Source organism: Hemiscyllium ocellatum, chromosome 5 (assembly GCF_020745735.1).
Source record: "Hemiscyllium ocellatum isolate sHemOce1 chromosome 5, sHemOce1.pat.X.cur, whole genome shotgun sequence".
Taxonomy (NCBI): domain Eukaryota; kingdom Metazoa; phylum Chordata; class Chondrichthyes; order Orectolobiformes; family Hemiscylliidae; genus Hemiscyllium; species Hemiscyllium ocellatum.
The window spans coordinates 53,197,411-53,221,293 of record NC_083405.1 but is presented as its reverse complement, the minus strand read 5'-3'; the positions used below and the strand labels follow the sequence as shown (position 1 = coordinate 53,221,293).

At 39.7% G+C, this 23,883-nt stretch overlaps 1 protein-coding gene across 1 annotated transcript in view; it reads left to right on the top strand.

Moving 5' to 3' along the window:
• The first annotated feature begins 1,844 nt into the window (after positions 1–1,844).
• Positions 1,845–23,883, top strand: part of LOC132815939 (neurexophilin-1-like) — a 43,016-nt gene continuing 20,977 nt past the window's right edge. Inside the window, exon 1 of the mRNA XM_060825311.1 lies at positions 1,845–2,117. Coding sequence (XP_060681294.1) covers positions 1,845–2,117 — 273 coding nt within the window. The remainder of the gene's footprint in view (positions 2,118–23,883) is intronic.

Genomic DNA, 23,883 nt, shown 5'->3' with positions numbered 1-23,883 from the left:
TCAGTCAATATTGGGGATAATATTTCATCCTCAGTAACGCTCAACAGTGGAACCCCCCAGGGATGTGTACTCAGCCCCATACTGTACTCACTGCATCACCAAATACCAGATTAATGCCATTTACAAGTTCGCTGATGATACCACTATAGTCTGTCGAATCTCAGATGGTGACAAAACAGACTACAGGTGGAAGAACTGGAAAAATGGTGCACTGAGAACAACCTAGTTCTCAATGCCGGCAAAACCAAAGAACTCATTTTTGACTTTCGGCGAGATGTTGCTCATGCCCCTCAACACATTAACAGCATAGAGGTAGAACGAGTAGAGCTCCTGGGAGTGGTCATAAACAACAAGCTTTCTTGGACTCTTCATATGGGTGCACTGGTTACAACGGCCCAGCAAAGTCTTTTCTTCCTCAGATAGCTGAGGAAATTTGGCATGATGGCAAATACCTTCGCCAACTTTTATCGGTGCGCCATCGGGAGCATTCTATCTGGATGTATCACTACCTGGTATGGCAACTATACCAATCAAGATTGGAGACGGTTACAAAGAGTGGTGAACTCAGCCCGGACAATCACAAAGGCCAACTTCCCATCTATAGAATGTCAAGGAAAGGCCGCCAGCATTCTCAAAGATCCATCCCACCTTGGCAATGTTTTTCTACAACCTCTGCCATCGGGGAGAAGGTACAGAAGCCTGAACACACACATCAGGTGGTTTCAAAACAGTTTCTACCCTACTGTTGTTGAATGGCACACAAACTCTTAACATTTGCCTGTATCTGTGTATTTTTGTTTTTGCTGCTGTTTATCAATTATTTATTTATCTATGTTACTTAACTACGTGATCTGCTGTATTGCTTGCAAGACGAACTATATGGTGAATGGAAAAGCCCTGGGGAAAATTGATGTACAGAGAGATCTGGATGTTAAGGACCATTGTACCCTGAAGATGGCAACACAGGTCAAGAGAGTGATCAAGAAGGCATACGGCATGCTTTCCTTCATCAGACAGGGAATTGCCTACAAGAACTGGCAGGTCATGTTACAGATGTGTAGGACTTTGGTTTGGCCACATTTGGAATACTGTGTACAGTTCTGATCGCCACTTTACCAAAAGGATGTGAATGATTTGGAGAAGGTGCAGAGGAGGTTCTCCAGGATGTTGCCTGGAACGGAGAGTCCTAGCTATGAAGAGAGGTTGAGTAGATTAAGAGTATTTTCATTAGAAAGATGGAAGTTAAAGGGGGACCTGATTGAGGTCTACACAATCTTGAGAGGTATAGACAGGGTGGATAGCAGAAGCTCTCAGCTGTCAACCTTCACTGCAGCAAGGGACCCGATTATACAGCCCAACCATGGACTTCTGATGAGAACCCAGAGGTGCGCAGCACTAACAACAGCTGTAATTGTTACTTTCTCTTCAAGCCAATTGTTGTTCTACAAGGCAAAGGGAATTGGTTAGGAAATCCAATTCATGGAGGTGATATCTCTATCGGGGCCATATGCAGAGGGTATATTCATCAAGGATCAGCTTTCTTGACATGACTGAGCACTAGTGCCTTTAGGAACACTAAATTTCATGGAAAGTTGATGCTGAAATGTGGACCCTGGTGACCGGGCATTGCTAATGACTGTCACAGCAGCCCCAAATTTCTCCTGAGAAGAGTCATACCAGATTCAAAACGTTATCTCTGTTTCTCTGTCCATGAGTGCTGCCAGACCAACTGAATTTGTCCAGCATTTTATGTTGTTTCCATCACCAACTCCTTCACTAATCTGCAGGATTTCCCAAACTGCTTTTACAATTGCTTCTCCTTGGTGATCGAATCCTTGTTTACCATGGCTGTCATTTATGTCCACTCTGCTCGTGATAAGAGCTATCAGAACCAGAGGAGTCTGATACTTGTCGCAATGGCTTCTCCCATGTACAAGGGCTCATTAACTGAATACATGAGGCAATCAAGGCATCCGCAGGATTTCCGCTTCAGCAGTGTTCAGCTGGTGTGTGACAATTGGAAGGTTATTATTCATGTCTTCCATGACATTGTTACAACACAACAGCCACACTTCATTCTCACCAAGCCCATGTCTCGCAAACAAATCGCTCCCACAGTCAGAAACTCTTTATGTCATTTGCAGTCTTTCCTCATTACTGCACTGGTGATACCATTCTCATCAAAATCATGTCCTTTTGCAATGGAAACTTGAAATATTAACTGTAATCAATTACAATTTGTAATAAGATGGCCCTCCTATACTTTTATAATCACCTGAGGAAAACCCCTCATGTAAATTTTCTTTCCCGTTTATGTTTATGTCGACCTGCTCCATCCCCTAAGGGTTTAGCACAACTGGAGACAGAGCTGCTCATTGGCCCTCCCTGAGATATCCAACCTCTGGGTTTTAAAGCCCAGACAGCCCCCTCAATGACTAGCTCACATGCAATAGTATATGGTCAGACTCAGTTATCAAGGGACAAGGCCACATTTGGAGGCTGACTGAGACTGTTACTTGACAGTAGTCCTCTTCAGGAATATCAATGTTCATTTGAGCAGAGCTTGGTATTTTATACACTGTACCTTGTGGCTTTCCATAACTGTTTCTGACTCCAATATCAGCTCCTGACCCACATCATGTTACAACCTAGTTCCATCTCCATATGGAAATCCTACCAATGTGCATAAGCGACTGGAGGTTGTACATGAATGTTTATCTTCGGTGACTTTCACTCAATGATATTTAGGGTCTTGGATGCTCTGCACTGAGGTGTGATGGAGGCAGGTTCAATTAGGACATTCATTGGATGATTACTTGGATAGAAATATTGTGCAAGAGTAAGGAGAAAAAGGAGATTGAAACGAGGTAATAATGCTTACTTGAAGAACCAGTCATGATGGGCTGAATGGCCTCCTTCAGCACTGTAATACTTTTGTATTCTGTGATTCTGGTTCCTCAGAGTCAGCAACATCCTCATGTTGCAATTTGTGTTTTGCTTATTGAACCTGTGAAAAATGGAAAATGTAAATTAGACTGACATGGTAAAAGGGTAAAAATTGATTAATGTGAAGATATTCACGTCAAATATTATTGACATTTCTGACTGTTAAGTGCCATTTGGCATTGTGATATTTAATTCTGTAACTGTCTGTCTGCACATCTCTCTCCATAACCACACACTGTTCCTCCGATGGTGCCCCTTCTTTAGTAGGGGGCTGGACTGTTCCTAAAGCTCCACTTCTCATTCACTCGCTCTGCATTTTGCATTCTCTCCTGCAAACAGTGAAGGCGAGGAGCTTTAAGTGTGAGAAACAGTCTGTATACAGGCAGATGGATTTTAGAACACAGAAATATTAATGTTAAATAACAATAAGATGAAGATAGACATCAATATTAGTTATTCAGACGTAGATAAAAAGAATTGCCTGGAAAGAGAAATCTGGAGAACTGCAAGGTGTGTTTTTGAGCAGTGTTATGCAGGAGAATGTAGTAAAAGTCTGAGTGTGGGGGTTAGCACTTGAAACTTGGATATTACTTTACCTGCTGTTATGAAATTGTTGAACTTCTTCTGGCATTATATCCAGGATTGAGGCACCACCTTCCAGTTGTGTGTGCCACCATCTATATCTTCTAAGTGGTTGAGCTCTTCTGGAAGCTGCCAAAGTTAAGTCTGCACAAAGGTAACCATCATCTGATCTATGTTTATGGAGTAAACAATATGTAGTTCATTACATCACTGCTACAATTCACAGGTTATAAAATTAAGCATAAAGGTCCTGCCTTCTCAACTTTGTCCCTCTCCTAAAGTGTGGTGAGCTTCAGGTTAAACTCACCACCAGTTGTTTCTCTTTCTCTGTAATGAGAATGCATCCCTAATGTCCCTAAAGATTACAGTGACTCCACTTTGTAGTTGGCTGGATAGTTGGTTTGTGATACAGAATGATGCAAACAGTTTGCGTTTAAACCAGTTACTATGAAAGTACCAGCTCCCTGACCTTCAGGTTAAGCAACCCCAGGAAATTCTCTCTCTCGAATAATGGGAGAGTAACCCTCTGGGAGTATGGTGAGTTTACCTTTAACTGTAAGAATAAACTCTGCATTACTAGCCTTAGGTCTGTCTCCCTATGTTACACATCTACCAAGTCCCCATGACATCATCACAATGGTGATGCTTATTGCAATCAGTAAAGCATTAACTCTTTCAGACCCATATACCTTTCTTCCCAGGCTTTTCACTGATAACTATTATTGTGATTCATTGGTGTGTATAATTACATTTACCACTATTCCAGCGACCTCAAGTCTTTGACTTTACAAATTCAGATGATCTGAAGGTTTCACTACTCTCTTTGAGCATGATTTGGAGGCCCAATCTGAAGGCCAACACCTTCAACATATTGTCTAGCTATCACCATTGTTAACAGCTAACCCAAGAATGCACCTTTTTTAAAAAAAGATTTTGTGATTTACACATGAAAGAAGTGAAACTATCACTGTATTCTAACAGATGAAAGGCTTAACAGACAATCAATTTTTCAATGTATAATTTCAGTTACATCACACTGTAAATTTTTGCTATAAATTCTGTGTGTTAGGATTGAGCCCTCCACGCCCACCTGGTGAAGGAGCGTCGCTCCGAAAGCTAGTGTGCTTCCAATTAAACCTGTTGGACTATAACCTGGTGTTGTGTGATTTTCTCTTTGAACATTTCCTCTTTGCATGATTGGTAGTTTGTTGGGTGGAATGTAGTTTTGTGTACTGTCTTCTTGATGAAAATGAGGACTGCAGATGCTGGAGATCAGAGCTGAAAAATGTGTTGCTGGAAAAGCGCAGCAGGTCAGGCAGCATCCAAGGAGCAGGAGAATCGACGTTTTGGGCATAAGCCCTGTCTTCTTGATGGTCTGAGATCTTCTCGATATTCATATTTGTCGTTCATCCCAGGCGATAATCTCAGGACAGCTCAATTTTAATGGAACAACGTTCCTAGATTCTTTCATAATGACCTATATGTCAATACCAACAATGTACAACCTCTACTGGTTTGCATCCCTGTGAATGATTTTGACTTCTCTGTTAAAACTCTTAATCTACACCTATCGATTCTTTCCTGGATCTGGTAAATTCCACACAGTAGAATTTATTATGTCATGTGACCTGTTGAATGTGATAGGATTTCTCTTTATCATGGAGCACATCATGAAGGTGTAAATGTAAAGCCAATTTCTTTGGCAGGATGGGGTTCTGAGTTTTCAGTTTTCTGCTCTTCCGTAACTCAGGTGGAGTTAGGTGATAATGGAGTAGGGTGGACTTACAGGCCGTAAAAATATGTGACCATAAGATATAGGAACAGAATTAGGCCATTTGGTCCATTGAATCTGCTCTGCCATTCAATCATGGCTGATACATTTCTCAACCTCATTCTCCTGCCTTCTCTCCATAACCCTTGATCTCCTTACTAATCAAGAACCTATCCATCTCTGTCTTAAAGACACTTAATGAGTTGGCCTCTACCGCATTCTGTGGGCAATGAGATCTACAGATTCTTCATCCTCTGGCTGAAAAACTGTTCATCCTCATCTCACTTCTAAAGGGTCATCCCTTCATTCTGAGGCTGTGTCTTTGAGTCCTTGTCTCTCCTACTAGTGGAAACAAGTTCTCCATGCCCACTCTATCCTGGCCTGCCAGTATTCTGATAGTTCCAATTAGATTCCTCACCTATCCTTCTAAACTCCATTGAGTACTGACCTGGAGTCCTCAATCACTCCACAAGTGACAAGCCCCTCATCCATGGGATCATTGGGTAAACTTCCTCTGGATCCCTCCAAGGTCAGCACATCCTTCCTTACATACAGGGATTGAACCTGCTCAGAATATTCCAAATACAATCTGACCAGAGCTTTATACAGCCTAAGCAGTACATCCCTATTCTTGTATTCTATTACTCCCAAAATGAATGATAATGTCCCATTTGTCTTCCTAACTGCAAACTGAACCTACATGTTAACCTTAAGAGAATCCTGCACTAGGACTCCTAAAATCCTTTGTTCTTCAGATTTCCTAAGCCTTTGCCCATTTAGAAAATTGTCTATGCCTCCATTCTTCCTACCATAGTGCAGAAACTCCCATTTTCCCACATTGTATTCCAACTGCTATTTCTTTGCCTCCACTCCTAGCCTGTCCATGTCCTGCTGCTCCCAGCTGCCTCCTGCTTCATCAACACTAGCTGTCCTTCCACCTATCTTTGAGTTAGCTGTAAATTTAGCTGTAAATAATGCCCCCAGTCCCTTCATCCAGATTGTGGTGTATAATGGGAATAATTGTGGTCCCAACACTAACCCCTGTGGAACTCCAATCGTCAATGGTTGCCATCCTGAAAAATACCCCTTTATCCCCATTTTGTGCCTATAATCCAATAGTGCTGTGCAGAAATTGGAATTCTTTTTCAGGAATGACTTAACTGTTCTGGCCCCATATGAGCCTCCCTGTTAGATTGTGATACCAAATGCAGAATTAGCTATGAGGTGGCTGAATTTGTTAGTATTTTGTTTGATGAAATCTTTCAGATCAAGGACAAACTCCAGAAATCTCTTGTAAGCCCATGTAACTAGTCTCTTTCTCTCATCATAAGAATCATCTCTTCACTGTAGTCCTGCACATCCAGCAGCAGGAACTCCAGGCAAGAGTTAGAGAACTGGATGGCAGTTTTCCTATGTCTTACATCCATTTTTCTCGTTTTCTACATCATCCAGGATCTACAAAGAATGCAGCCATTATGAATCCTATCAGGGTCCTTTCAATAGAAATCTTTCTATTGACGGAGTCAGCTCATCATCATGCCCATATTCTGTGTTCAGTTTGGATATCTGGAATTAGTATGCCAACGATCTGATAGAATTAAACAATCGTGTCAAAACCCACTTTGCAAGAAAATCAGGTTCCAGTCTCCCTCCCTGCTCTCACCACAAGAAAGGATCTGTAGGGTAACAATTGATCCTTGTGGCTAGTATCTTTGCTATTTCTATAAATGCAGCCAGGCCAATACAGAACATGCTACAAGAGTAACAAATAAATGATCAAATAAGAAAATGCATCTAATCAAGACATTCATTTTGTGGAAAAAAATGCATTGTCAAATAGTTATTGAAAACAAATATTAACTTTCACTTTAGAGGTTTATTTTCATATAAATTTCAGAAAACATACACCATGAGCTGACATTGTCACTGAGAAACACTCAAATATTTCAGCTGGAACTATCACCAAGCTAGTCAGACCAGGAAGGCCCCGAGAGGTTTAGTCAGTTGCCAGTATTGAGTTAACTGATCCTAGCCTGTATATTCAATGGAGTTCTACAGCTGGCATCAGTGTTTCTAGATTGGAAATGACAGCCAGGTGTGGTTCTTTGTTATTATTGACACTTTCAGCAATATTGTGGATCTGGCTTGGCTCTAAACATTGCTGGGAAATAATATGTGGTCAGTTGGCAGGTTTTACTCACTGCTAAGGCCCTCTCATAAGGTCTAAGGTGTTAGTTAGTGACAGAAGCACATTGAATCATATCCAGTAAGGAGCTTCAAAAGAGAGAATTATGGGAATGAGATTGACAATGAAAAATGCACATAGCTAAGTGCATGCATTACTGCCTCCCATTTACCTTACAGTGAGCCTTTTGGTATGAATGAAGAGCACTGATTTTGGTGGTGCAGCATGTATTCACTTGTGTTCTCATGTCCCAATATCTGTGTGTCCAGTGGAAAGTTTTGAATAGTGGAGCTCCAAAGTGACATAGGAGTACATGCATATGAAATAGTCAAAATGTGAATGAAATATTAGACATTGTAATGAGATAATCTTAGGGCATACTAAACTTTGAACTTTGTATGAGTGTATCTTAGGTTTGTTAGGAAGCTGCTAAATTTCAAGGATTATGTTATAAGGAGAGGCTGTATAAACTGGGCTTGCATTCCCTGGAAGGTAAGCCAAGGGTGAGTTGACTGAAGCTTTTAGGTTTTGAAAGGAACTAATAAAGTAGTGTTGGAATGTTTAAACAGAATTCATTTACACTAATATTCCTAAAACAAATGTAAATGAAAGGAAACTTAATCCTGTCTCTGTACAAGAGAAGAAGCCTGAGCAGGACTAACATTAAAAAACGCTTCTATTATAAGTAAAACTTGTAGCTTATAGACAAGAGGTGAAAAATTTATAAGCTGTAGCCTCAGCTAAACATGAAAACACTCTCTAATGCAAGTATAGGTCAAAATTGTAGTCTTGAATAAATGCAGAACCAGGTATACTTTAACTTCAGATTAGTCTCTAAGATCATATGAACACATGACCATACGAGAAAGAAAGAGAAATAGACTATTTAGCTCCTCACACTAAGATCACAACTGACTATGATTTAAATATGGCAAAAGTGGGGACTGCAGATACTGGAGATTAGAGTTGAGAGTGTGGTGCTAGAAAAGCACAGCAGGTCAGGCATCATCTGAGGAGCATGAGAGTCAATGTTTCAGGCAGAAGCTCCTGATGAAGGGCTTATGTCCAAAACATCAACTCTCCTGTTCCTCGGATGCTGCCTGACCTGCTGTGCTTTTCCTGCTGTGCTTTATCACAATCTCATCTACTCTTATAACCCTTGATTCTCCTGCTTAACAAGAATCTCTCCACCTCTGTCTTTAAAAATATTCAGTGGCCTAATTTCTGAGGTGAAGAATTCCAACGTTGCACAACACTCAGAGAGAGCAAAAATTTCCTCATCTCACTTTAGAAAGTGTGATCCATAATTTTTAAAAAGTGACCCTAGTTCTAGATTGACCCATAAGAGGAAACATCCCTACTTTGTGCACCTTGGCAAGACCATTCAGGATCTTGTACATACCAATCCAATGACCCCTCGGTCCTCTAAGCTCCACTGGAAACAAGCCCAGTCTGTCCAACTAATTCCATTCTAGGTATCAGTTGAGTAGACCTCCACTGAACCATTTCAAATATATCTGTGTCCTTCCCTAACTTTACAAAGAAAAGTGTATGAAGTCAACATTCTATAGTATCATCTAGGTACAACAAAAACAGAATCTAAAAAATAGAAAACATAAAAAGAAGAGCCAAAACATAAGAAAATGTCCAGTTTTTAAAATTTAAAACATTATCTCCATAAAGGTGTTTGGAACTCTTGGCCACTGATGCCTAACCAAGGCCTGGAGTCTGGGTCAGCCTGCAAGTCTCACATTGATCTCTGGGAGGAGCTGAGTTCTTGTTGCTGCTGAAATTGTTGCTGCTGCCTCAAATCGCCAGGAAGAGCTTTGTTGCTGTGGCCGCCAATGCCATCTGAATGTCGGAAGGAGCCATGTCATTGCTGCCACTGATGCCACGGGGTCTAATTGCCGGTTGGATGGGAGGCTGCTGTCATTACATGAAAGGCCTGCTCTCGCTGCCACTTTTCTAAATGCTCATCTTTACTCCCTTTAATAATCAATACTAGCATATTCTCCATGACAGACATCCAGCTAATGGGCCTCTAGGTTCCAGTTTTCTGCTTCCTTCCCTTCTTTCAGGTCAGCAGCAATGAAGTGGTGTGTTAGGACAAGGTGGTTGAAGCAGGAGGATCTGTGTGATTCTATGACATTAAAGAGTTTGTCAGTTATTGTTGCAAGGGAGCAAAGTTATATTATTTCTATGTAATTTACTGTGAATTAAAGCCATAATCAATTAGCATAATAAAACTCTTTATAATAATAAACAACTCACTCTTAAATAATAAGCTAAGGATTTGTTCCCAAACTAATAATCCATTTTTTGTGACAGTAAACATTAAGAAATGTCTCATGTCTCCATGTGAGATCAAATTAAAGGTTTGGAGATGATGCCCACCTAATTCCTGTTAGGAGAAGGGAGGCAAATATGAAGGAAAGGAGTGAGATAGTTGAATATGATTGGATGATCTAAAGGAAGCCAATGCCTCAGGTGCTTCCAAGCCTGAACTAGGAAACAAGTTGCCTCTCGTGATTTAAAATAAGGCCAACATGGGTTATCACTGGATGTTGATCAATATTTCAGATGTAGTAATAAATATAAAACCCAACCTTGAAGAGCAGCAAAGGTCTGTTGTGATTATAATGAAGTGAGTCAGCTAGACCTCATAGATTATGTGTTCGCTGATTGGGGCTGTTAATCTGGTCCAGTCAGGGAGCCCTGGTTGACATATGAAAAGAGTGTGTAAGGCAGTACTATAGACTGTTCATGTGTAAATAAAGTGTGACTAGGTAATGGGATACCAGCCTCTGTTGAGTTATTTCAGTTGCAACGAGAATGGGATACAATCCTGAAGAAACTCTCTGGCAACAGTCGTATTTGAGTTGGGTAAACATTTCTTATATCATGCCTTTGTTTGGGAAGTTTGACTCATTCAACCCTTCCAACAAAGACTGGGCCCAGCATTGGAAAGAATATATTTTTTTTCCAGGCAAATGACATTGTGGCTAATGAAAAACAATGAGAATTCTACTGACAGCCTGTGGAGCTGCAGCTTTTTCTGACATTAGAAGTCTAATTTTCCTGAATTCCTACCTTTCAAGAATTGACTGATATAATTAAGAAATATTACAACCCCAAGCCTCCTTTAATTCTGAGACACTATCAATTTTACTTGGCAATTTGAGAACCAGGGGAATTCGTATCTGGATTTTGGACTAGGCTAGGCTGACCTGTGAATTTGGCTTAACCTTAAATGAAATACTTCGACACCATCTGGTATGTGGGATAAATGACGTAACTATGCAAAAACACCTGCTAACTGAAGTGACTGATATAAATGGGGGAAACCAAACAGCCATCACAATTGAATTGAATACTTTTTGGACCTGGAGAGAGCAGCTCTCTGTAGAGGGACAGCATGTTATTATGGATAGCAAGAGTGATTGCCCCAAGCATACGTCTTTATCAAATAACTAGCTAAACTCCACTAGGGTCATTCAAGTGCCTCAAAATGAAGATGTTGGTGAGAGGTTATGTCTAGTGACCAGACTTAGATGCAAACATAACCACATTGGTGGGGCAGTGCGCAGTGTCAACAAGGACAAAAATTACCGGCAGTAGAATGGAATCCATTGAAATGGCTCTGTAAACCTTGGGCTTGATTACACATCAATTATGTAAGACATTTCATGTGTTCAATGTTCTTAGTCATCTGGTCCAATAAGGGAGCCCAGGCTGACATGTAAAAAGGGTGACCATCGGAGATATGGACATTCTGGTACCTTACTCTCAATTAAGCAATACTATAGTCAAGGACTGTGCATGTATAAATAAAGGGCAATTTGGTGACAAGATACTGGCTTTTGTTGAGTTATTTCAAGTCAAAGTTTAGATAGAGTTTATCAATGCCTTAGAAAGGGACCTGGAAAAACAGCAGGAGAACTGGCATAGTGCTGGAGTTAAATCAGATCCAAAAATACAATGGCAAAAGGAAATCAGGGATTTGAAGCAGAATTTAAGCAAGAAAATAAGCATTCAGTGGAAGTTTGCAGGTCTAAGCAAGTTAAAGCAGCTGAAAGCAAACTTCTTCGGTAGCCTTGACTTTGGTGAAAGCATAATCTTTTAAGTGTTTGATTAATGCACCTTCTGTAAGCATATGTTGTTTTAAATTGTTAATTATTTTCTTTATGCATGTGTATTCATGGGATATTGGGGTCACTAATAAAATCAGTATTTTTGCTCATCATTGATTGCCTCGAGAAAGTGATGGAGGATGAGTTGCCATCTTCAAATACTGAAGACTGTGTGGTGTGAGTACATCCACAAATCTGTTATCTTTTAACCAGTGGTTATGAATGAATGGAGAGATATCTACATACCAGGGTGGTCTGTGACTTGGAAATGGAGATTGTGTTCCCATGTGCTTGCTGTAATTGTTTGTCTGAGAGCTGGAAGCTGTGGGAGTGAAAATGCTGTCAAAGAAACCTTGACAAGTTACTGCAGTGCATCTTGTAGGTGGTACACACTTCTGCAAAGGTATGCTAACAGTGGAGGGTGTGAATATTTAAGTTGGTAGATGGAGTACCAATTGAAAAGACTACATTATTGTCATGTCACATTACAGGTGATCACCATTGCACTACATACACACACAGATATTCCTATACACACACACTCTCACATACACACAGACACAGGTACACAGAGATGGGCACACAGACACCCACACACACCCACACTCACACATGCACCCCCTCACAGACTTAAGACACTCTACACTCACTACACACACACACTTTCTCACACTCACAACCCCCACCGCAGACAGACAGACACACACAGACAAAGACCCACATGCACACATATATTTTGTGTGGTGAATTTGTACTTGCACAGTTACATTGCACTTTGCTCAAAAACTGCATACATTCATGTAGACCTCTGAGCTCAAAAACTGCATGAATTTATGTAAAACTCTGTTATCTCACCTTTTAGATTAGAATCAATCTAAACATTAGGTCATAGACAGAGAACACAGGGGGCTAACACCTTCAACATATTGTCTTGCTATCACCAGTGTTAACAACTAACCCAAGAATGCAATTTTTAAAAAAATGGGTTTTGTGATTTACACATGAAAGAAGTGAAACTATCACTGTATTCTAACAGATGAAAGGCTTAACAGGCAATCAATTTTTCAATGTATAATTTCAGTTGCATCACACTGCAAATTTTTGCTATAAATTCTGTGTTACGATCGAGCCCTCCACAATCACCTGATGAAGGAGCGTCGCTACGAAAGCTATTGTGCTTCCAATTAAACTTGTTGGACTATAACCTAGTGTTGTGTGATTTTTAACTTTGTACACCCCAGTCCAACACCGGCATCTCCAAATCTTGACTACATTATTCTAGATTGTCTTGAGTTGCATTTACCTCGACATCAGGACAACATTGCATCATGCTACTAATTTGTGCCTTATAGATGGTGAATGTGCTTCAGCGAATTCTTGTAGCCACATTATTTATCTGGCTGATGCGTTCAGTTTCTGGTCAGTGCTCTCATGACTTGGACGTTGATGTTTGGTGATTAAATTAAGTTAATGCAATTTCATGTCAAAGGGAAATGGCTAGGTTCTTCTCTTGGAGATAGTCATTGCAAGCACTTGTGCAGACTGAATGCTACTTGTCAAATATCCCAACAATGGATGTTGTACAAATCTTGCTGTATGCATGCAATGATTACCTTAACATTTGAATGCAAGCATGAGAGAACTTGACAATTTATGCCCTTACAATTAATGAAAGGTCAATGATAAAGCAGCTGAAAATGCTTGGGTCAAGGACAATGCCCTGAAGTATTCCCACAGTGATGTCCTGGCTTGAGCTGTTTGACCTCCAATAACCACAATCATTTTTCTGCTAGGAATGTATCTAATCAGTGGAGAGCCATTCTGCCTGATTCCCATTGTTATCAGTTTTATTAGGTAAAGTTATTTAACTTTAATGACTGACAGCAGGCAGATGAAAGTCTAATTAATTGAATTGGATTTGTCTTACTTTTTATGAACAGAATATACCTATGAAAAATTTTATATTGTGCTGTAGGTGTACTGGCACAATGTGGCTCAGGGTCCAGTTAAGTCTGGAGCACCAATCTTCAGTACTACAACTAGAATGTCGTCAGACCCTTTGTTTTAATTTATGTGCACAACCATTCTTGATATTATATGGTGTGAATTGAATTGTCTGAAATGTGATGCTAGGGACCTCAGCAAAAGACTGAGGTGGATCATCCACCTCTGGCTGAAGATGGTTGCAAATGCTTCTCCTTTGTTTTTTGGACTCATTTGCTGGATCAACCACCATTGAAATGAATTGTTAATGGGACATCCACCTTCTACTGTGTGTTTTTAATTGCCCACCACCTTGAACTGGCAGGACTGCAGAGTTTTGATCTGATTTGCTGGTTGCAGAATCATTTTGATCTGTCTGTGTCATCCTGTCTCTGCAGTTTAGCACGTATACTATGCTGTATTGTAGCTTAACCAGGCTGACAGCTCATTTTCATGTACACTTGGTGCTGATGCTGCCATACTGACCTGTAATCTTCATGGATAGATGTAATTGAGAGAGTAATTTGAACATTATGTTACTTATGTTGTTACGTTAGTCACATAATGTGATCACAGTTGATCTGATTGTGGTCTTAATGCCACCTTCTTGGCTGTTCCCCCCATAACCCATGACTCCTTTGTCAATCAAAAATCTGTAACATTGAATATGTTCAATGACTTTGCCTCCTCTGCTGTCTGTGGGGGGAGTTCCAAAGACTGAGAGAAGATCCTTTGTAGATTCAGATATTTACACCATGGAAGGAGGTGATTTGGCCCATCATGTCTTTACAGATCAAAAAAAATCTGACTATTACCACTTTCCTGCTTATCCCCTTTAGCCCTGGCTGCTATATAAATACTGCTTCAATGTTATGAGATTTTCTAATTCAAACACATGTTCAGGCAGTGAATTCCAGAGTCCCACGACCTTCTGAGTGAAAAACATTCTCCTCAACTTTTTTCTTAGAGTTCTACCTCTTACTTAACTCTATACCCCATGGTTATTGATCCTAATAATCATGACTTGACTATTAATGGAAAAATTACCTTCCCATCAACTGTATCTGTGCCACTCATAATCCTATCCACCTCTACCAGGCACCTCTCAACCTTTACACTTGAATTCTTTCCTCATAACTCAGAATCTCCAGCCTTCTGGAGCAGCATCCTTGTAAATCTCCTTTACACCCTCTTCTGTGCAATCACATCCTTCTGATAATGTGGTGACCAGAATTGTATACAGTACTCCCAGCATTTTGTACAGTTTCAGCATAAGCTTCTTGCTCTTGTATTTGATACCTCAAATAATAAAGGTAAGTGTACCACATGCCTTCCTTAACTACTTTATCTTTAAACTGTACCCAATGTATTTTCAGAAGCTACCATAGTATGCATGTAGTATTCTGATTTAAGTTGTTCACTGCCATTAGTCTGCCTTTCTCAATACTCTCGAGCCTTCATAATTACCAATTGTAGAGGATATATCACTCATGAGTCTAAAGAGAAGAGGCACTTGCCTTACATAGTAAGGTAGCTTTTTGCATGATACCAATAAGTACAGTTTTCTACTAACTTGCCAAGCATAATTACTATGGACTGTCAGGAGCTGTGGTAGAATTTGAACTTGCGGGGTTGCTAGTTCAATGACATTACTCTGTCTCACCATCACATTACACAAGCTATACAAACATAATATGCATTTTTAAAAAATATTCCAGAAGGTACTTTCTCCTCTTAGTAGCAATGATAAAAGGCTTTTATTAGATGGTAAGAAGTTCATTATTTTCCCAAGGAGTATAAAAAAGTTTGTATTGGCATTGCATGGATTCTGAGGACTGCACATAATGAATATTGATTGAGTGACAGTCAAAAATTCCTCAGGGCATAACGATGGCTGTGGTGATTGGAGAAGTAATATAGGATACATGGTTATAGAGGCAGCTTGGAGGACATGGAAAATACATGGGGACTTAGGGCTATCATGGATGACATGGGTGACTTGAACGGGTGTAGAGGTAAGGAGGATGGGGATGACTGAGGTGGGGGATGATACATGGAAGCTGAGTAGTGGTATAGGGGTTGAACAGTAAGGGAGATGATTAGTGAGATTTAATGAGAAGGTTCAGGTTTGGGTATCAGAAATGTTCAGGTATTTCTCAATAGCACAGCGTGAAATAGTCATTGTGATTTATACTGAGACAACCGTTTAAGGCACCAAAGCACTGACACAAAGAAAAGCTATCAGGATAGAGTTCAACTCATTGGAACCAGGCAAAAGAATTGAAAATGACAAAAAAACCAAAGCTCAAATTCTGGAGAATGGGAGAGATAGAAAGAACAGCAAAGGGTGAAAAGCAGACAGTAAAAATTATAAAAAGTCTACATAAGAGAATTTGTAAGTATAAAAATTACGGCAAAATTCTTTGTACAACTATATTAGGAAAATATGGTTAATCAGGAACAGCATATATCTCGCAAACTGATACCGATGATACTGCCTAAGAAAATAGTGTAAGTCAAATACTTAATTTACAACAGTATTTATAATGGAGCACAGAATAGTATGTTGGACATCCCAAAAAAATGAAGATTGAATCAAGGATGGGAATTTGCCAAGTATTAAATTCAATAAAGCATTAATAAGCTGAAAGGAACAGTATTAACGAATGACTGAACACCAGGACCAAGTGGTTTCTATCCCAAGGGTTTAAGGAACGGTGTGAGAACATTGCTAATGCCTTAAATGTAATCTGCCAAAGTTCTCTCGATTTGCAAATTGCTCCTTTAGAGTGGAAAATTGAGCATGTCACATTATTATTTAAGGAAACTAGAAGATGGAAATCCAAAAATAATTGATCAGTTACTCTAACCCAGGAAATAATTAGTCTGTAAATAAGTATGGAGAAATTGAACAATTTACATTTTCAGCTTATCAGGAGAGAGAGAGAAAGAGAGAGCATTCTTGGATTTGTAAAAGGTAAGCCTGATGAATCTAGTTATTTTGAAGAGATGACTATTGTAATAGTAATATCAATTAACGTTATTTACTAATGGAAAGCATGAATAAGTTCCTCATAATGTTGAAGTTCATGACATTGAAAGTAATGTATTGACCTAGTTAGGAAAGATGGTGGTTGAGTGAGGCTTCTGAGCTAGGGGCTTGTCTGCACATTCCACTTTTTTTTGTTTCTTTTTTTTCCTGTCTTTTCTTGTCTTTTTCTCTCTTGTTTTACTTACCTCTTGTTGAAGAGCTCGGTCATGGTGATGACATCAGCAGTGGCGAGTGGGCCCAGAATGGACTCAGGGCCGTGACATCAGAGACAGAATTTGCGTCCTGAGCAGTTGCTGCATCGATGAGGCAGCCCTAGTGTGGCTCATGGCTGCTGCTGCAGAGGTAAGTATGGGTTCCCTGTGGCATCAGCATCCAGCGCAGACTCATGAAGGCGTGAATTTGGGCCCAATATGAGCCCTGCAACATCAACAGCAGCTGCATATGCAAGGTGGGCCCAAAGCGGGCATGTGGTAGTGGCAGAGTTTGGGACAGTTTGGTAGCCAGCAGCATCAGGTGACATCTGCATTACTGAGCTCTCGCGAGGATTCAAAAAGGCAAGGGTATCGGTGGAGGCAAGATGGCACTAAAGAGTAGCGACTTTCATTCCAGTGATGGTGATGTGGCCAAGGAGACTCGTGTTCACGTCTATGGCTCGTGGTGGAGCATGTCACAACAAGGACTGTAAAGTTCAACACTTTTTCTTTTCTTTTACTTTTCTGCCTTTATAATCTATGTTCTGGTTTATTTTTCTGTGTTTTAAGATGGCATTGGTGAGTTACAACACTTTTGTAACAAAATACACATGACAATAAATAAATAAATCAAATAAAATAAATAAATTGGCCAAATGGTCAGGCACACTGGGTGGCATGATGTAACAATTTGTGTCTGCAAGGATCTAGATCTGTGTATCAACAATCATGATTTATTAAGGACTGAAATAGTGACATAGAATACCACATGTCAACATTGTCTTCTTTCCTCAGCAATGTCCTAAACAATCTAAATGGAGATATAGAATTACACTTGGATTCTGGGAGAGATAGGAAAGGATTTGAAGTATTAAGAAATGTGGAGTTTTCTTTATGTTCCAGGATGATCCTTTTTGCAGACTCGTCTAGCTAGATCTAGTGGTAGATGAACTGAATAACGACAGCATGAGAAAGCTAGGTTCACCTGTTGTTCAAATTTTTGAGACATCTTCCCCTTCCAGAGTCATCTAAGGTGACCTGAGTGTTGCTCAGTGCCAAAAATGGTCAATGTAATCCCTTCCATGAGTTTCTGCAATATACAATGAGTGATGATTTGATCAGGGTATCTATTATTAAGCAGGGTAGTTTTAATCTGTTGTAAATCAGCACCAGGGTTACATAGTGGGCATAAATGGGCCCCTATTCGTAAGGTTGCCATTGAAATTGAGCATATAGTGCATGTGACTATAGGAATCCCCACATGTATATTGACCAATGAACATAGGCTTTTGGTAGCTAGTAGTTAAGAACCTGTTTTCTAACTTCTCAACTAATACATCAAGGAAGAATTTATTTGAATACTCCATTTTGATGGGAAATCCGACTGCAGATTGGAGTTTATTAACTGATAAATAAAAACCAAAAGAACTGTGGATGCTGCAGAACCAAGCGCAGAAGTTTCTGGAAAAACACAGCAATTTTGGCAGCATCTGTGAAGAGAAATCAAAGTTAACATTTCGGGTCCGGTGACCCTTCCACAGAAGGGTCTAAGGAAGGGTGACCGGACCTGAAATATTAATTCTGATTTCTCTTCACAGATGCTGCCAGACCTGCTGAGTTTTTCCAGCAACTTATTTTTTTTTTCTTGGAGTTTATTAAGCTGTGTAAAGAAATTCTTTGATGTAGCTGTGGATTGAGATGTTACGAACCTGTCATCTGTATATTGGTATCACACAAGGAGTTGGAAGCTAATGGTCTTTCCATGTGTTTCTCATGGCAACCAATAAAGATATTGGCAGGCACCAAGTCTAAAGGGTAGCCTAAGGCAACTCCAGCATACATGGTGTCATTAAAGCTGAACTCAAGACCATAAGTTGCTGAATAAGTTTGATAAACACAAATTCAGACACAGGGAACACATTTCAATAGTTAATATTGGAAACTGGAGGAAGATTTTCTCTAATTTATACACAACAAAATTATACTCCTGATAATATAGATGGGGTTTTTTAATACTTGTGCACAGAGAAAGTCTGCCTGAATAGTGCTGAACGTGAGATGTGATAGTGAGTGAGGAAAACCATTACATTCTTTAAATTGTCACAACTTGCTGTAGAATGGCCTCAATTGAAAGAGCTTCTTTTGTTCCAGCACATGGAAGTGTGGATATTGCATCCTAAAAAAAAATGATGCTTTTCTATTTTGAAAAACTGTTTTTTTAAAAAAAAATCTTAAAGTCAAATCTACTGTGAAGCATAAAAACCAAAAGAACTGCGGATGCTGGAAATCAAAAACAAAAGCAGAAATTGCTGGAAAAGCTTAGCAGGTCTGGCAGCATCTGGAGTGAAACCGGAGTTAACGTTTCAGGCCGAGTGACCCTTCCTCAGAGCTGCTTTCATGTCACTTGACCTGAAATGTTAACTCAGATTTCTCTTAGCAGATGCTGCCAGACCTGCTGAGCCTTTCCAGCAATTTCGGTTGTAGTAAGTGTAAAACATGTCCACTTTGTTCAAACATAGGCATTATATTGGGCTTTTGTTTCTAAATCAGATTCTCACAAACATCAATTTGACTAACTGATCTATCCAAATATTTACAGCATAAAATTGTCTATGTAACTGACTGCTTGGTTAGTACTTGTAACTACCGAAATGTATTTATAGGGAACCTTACATTTTTTCTCCTCAACCACTTTGCATGGAATTGAAGTATTAATTGAGTTGTATCTGGTATTTTGTTCCCATCTGTGTATTTAATTGCAGTGCCTTAAACAGCTACTGAAATATCTTATTCAAGTTGATATTTAAAAAGGGTGCATTAAAAATATTTAAGTTGTAAGTTTTATTTCGTATTGTATGTAGATGGGAGCTGATTATACTCCACAATAAAAATAACATTTATTGGTAGGAAATGTATATCAGAATCTTATCACTGCGTTTTATTGATCATTGCAAATTATTTTATTGGATTGAACCTTGTAAGATTTTGGCTAATTGTCATTCTGCCAAGTTTTATGGAGAGTTTCTCTCTGTAAGGCAGAATTAGCTTTTTTACATATGAGTTCCAAACCTGCCTCATTAACTACCTATCTTGACCTTATGGCACCCTCTCGTCTGGTGTTAGTGGGCTTCTACCACTTGCCGTAGCTAGAAGAACTTGGGACTAACTGGATGTCCTGGAATAGACCAGTGTCCCTGGCACAGCACCATTATTTAAATGCTGCACATCTGGAGAAGCCTGTCACTTTAAGGCATGGCCATTTTGTTAATGCTTGTGCAGGGCATCTGCAGGATCAGCTGCTGGAACATGGTGCAAGTATAACACCATAAGGTGGTGCAACATGTCCACCCCAAGAATGGTGATCATCATTCTCTCAAAGCTACCTGGCTGTGTATGTGCGTCATCACTCCGATGTACCATGCATTGCCATTAATAAAAAAATTAGAGGAAACACTGCTGGTGACAATTGGCAACCATGACAAGCTATCTGGCTTTGAGTCTGTGCTAGGTAGGACAGGGCAAGGCAGCAATGCTGTGAGCATTGATGAAAGTGCAAGGTGAGTGAGTTCTAGAAGAGCCAGCATTCAGAAACGTCTGTAGGTGGATAGGAGATGTGCCATCGTGGTGTGGGGAGCTTGCACATGTTGGATACCAGGGTCTGTGGACATGAGATGATTGTGGTCAGTGCCCTGGAATGTGTTCTGAAATGTTGATGATGGGTGTCCACCCTTTTGTCCAGAGGTATAAGTGATGATTTGGAGTAACCAAGTTCATGCTCTGACTTTCACTTTGCGAATTCTTGACATCTGGTTTCAATGTAGAAGCTTGTAGAATTGGAACCTTGGTATGAATGAAGCAAAATTGTGTTAATGAGGGTGATAATGAGCCAAAGTCCCCATTAATAGGCAGCTTGCTGCTTCCTAGAGAGAATCTCCTTTTAACATCTAGAACTCTTTTGAAAAATTCAATTTGCTGCTCCCAACATCAAGAAAGATCTCATCCAACTTCTCACAAAATACTGCCCCAAAACACACAATGTTCACGGCCTTGAAATTCCAACCATTGTTTTTCTTGAGCAATGGATATGTCTTTGGCTCATGTTTAGATTATGAACTAAGACTATAGGTGCCATTACATAATCGGCTTATGGAAATGACTGAACTCTGAGACATTTTTGAAAAATTAATGGTTGTTAATGTACCATGTTTTAAAAAAAGATAAATATTATTATTGGGTTTAACAGGAAGTCTGATGATGCTGATTTCTCATGTTTGACCATACTTTGTCAGTGGGTGATGCTCGGAGTGGTTTTCAATTTTAAAAACAATTCATGTTCGTCCATGTTTTAAGGAAATTCTTTACATCATCTTTAAAGAGAATTGTTACATTGTTTTATTTAAGCATGAGTTAACATAAATTGCCAGGCATATTGTGGTGAAGGAGATGAGTATCAAATCTTTGATGCATGAGAGACACATGAATCTCATGCAATGGGTCATTTGTAATTGAATTAGCTCCTGAACATCATGAAGGAGAAGTGCCTATGGCAGCTTAGGGAATCTGTGACTGAGGTGTGCCACCTGGTTAATGCAGACCTGCAGGGATAGGTCACCATCTGCAATTTTCTCCCACTGGCAGCGGAGGTTACTAATTCCCTCAGCTTTTAACCCAAAAGCTTAGAGGCACCTGGAAACAGCAAGCTTCATCACCATGCACCACTCCCTTAAGGTCAGAATTACAGCATATCGCTAGCACATTCCAATAATCTCTTCAGAACTCTGTGGTGAATTATACTCCCACTTTTGAGTCGCTGCACATGCCAAACCATGATTGTCAGTTTAAATGCACCCTGAAGAAATCACTGAATTCTTGGTGTTGTAACAATGATGAGCTCAGTACTTTGTGAGGTGATTCTGACTATCATGTATTTAGTGGTGTCAGCATTGTCTGCTGTGAATGAGCTTGGTGATAGCTGATGCTCAGATGTTCCCCTGATGCGTCTGTTGCTTCATTGGATTATTCATGACACATGTAGCAAGCAGCTAGTACATTATGAGTATGTAAGCTCAATGATCTATTTAGTCATTTGAGTACAATACTGTACACAGATTCATAATTCTTGTAATAACTAATGATGTGTGCAGGAACACCGTTATGTACCACACAAATCATAGCATATCCAATTAATGCAATGCTTTCTGTGACTTTGTGGTATTTCATCTGCAACAAACTTAGAAATAATTGGCAAGAGAGAACAGTGCATATTCAAGATTGAATATTGGCCATCTTTGTTGCTCATTTGGTAGTCTCCTTTGTCACAAATTATGTTTCATGCAGCCATGAGTTATACAAGTTGGAGAGCATCAAATTAGGTTGAACCAGAGACAATAAATGGACTTAATTTTCATTTCAAGGCTAATGAACTCGCAACACATGGAGTGAACTCTTATTTAAAGATATTGTATTCCTGATTTGAGGAGTGTTTCGCAACTGCACTTTCACATCATTTCTGCCAATCTCTTTCCCCTGCGATCGACACCCAATGACCCTGGAAATACTGCCCCCAACAGGTGCTGCCTAATATGGAGAAACACAAAGTTTATAAGCTGGAGGAAGTTCCATAATGGGAAGTGGCCATGATGGGATGCTGAAGAGATTTTGGAGCAGACAGCCAATAAAAGTGCTGCCTCTCTGAATGGTCAGAAGTGAGAGATGTGTTGGGGTCCCGCTTGTTAACTGAATAGAGGTGTTCTGAGTCTCAGTCATTTGGCCTCCACAATGTGAAGGAGATTGTTATAAACAAAATATATAGTACAGGCTAATTTACAAGGCTAATTTAAATAAATCATTACTCCACCTGGAGGGAATGTTTAAGGCCTTGAATGGGTGTAGCAACCTTTCCATGTAAAGGTGCTTAGAAAGCTGACATGCTGGGGAAAATGAAACAGTTTAAATGACACTGCCCCCAAGTCCAATATTGTGTAATGTTAATATATCTGCTTATCCAACCCCCTCAGAATTTCAAGAATATTAAAAAAAGGAAAGGGAGAAATTTGTTTTGTTACGTATCCCAGTCTTATTCACCTATATTTGAAAATGTCAATAGTAATGTTGATATTTCACCAACTATTGTAATTATACTGACAATAACATAATATCTAGCATTACACTTTCCCTTCTGCAGCTTCTCAATGTCTTTACTTTGTTGTCACTTTTCCATGCAGTTTTTCCTGTCTGGAATTTCATCAGCTTTCATGGTACTTTCCAGCTGGCATATTTCCACTACCTTCAAAGAATTCAGATTTTAAGCCAGTTAAATGCTGCCCATTGAAGTCTGCTCAGCATAGTTCATCTTTGAAAGAATGTGGATTTGTTAGTGTTTAGCACTTGTTTCCTAATCGATACTGTTTTAAATTGCAATGTTGGGGAAGATGTGGGTTAGATACCATATTAGAAGCATTTGGTTTCCTTTCGTTATGATGTAGATGTTACTCTGAGTGGTTGGTTAGTTCGGTTGGATAGATGGCTGCTTTGTGATGTAGAGTGATGCCAGCAAAGTGGAGTTAATTCCAGCACCAGCTGGGGTCACCGAGAAGGATTCTCCTTCTCAACTTCTGCCTGATGTGTGATAACCATCAGATTAGGCTCATGACCAGTTGAGTGAATCAAAACTATGGGGACTTTACCTTTTTCTTAACACTGTTCAAAAGCAAGATAAAACAAATAGATGCCCTTCCTTCCGTTTTTGGTAATCACTGCTATCTAGTGATAATGCAGCAACGAAATTGAGCTTCACAGTAAATATCTGCCAGTAGTTTGTGGAGCTGCTCGAGTGAGTTGATATGGTACCTATGCTTTACAGGTTCTCTGTTGCAACGGAATGTGGATTAAGCTCCTTATGGAGTTTCAAATTGAGGTGGATAGCAAGTTAGATAGACATTTGTAACAAAACAAATTTCAGTCATTGCTTTTGAAACACAACCTCTTTTAATTCTGGAGGTGCTGAGCAGAAATATTGATGACACAGAATACTGAATTTGAAG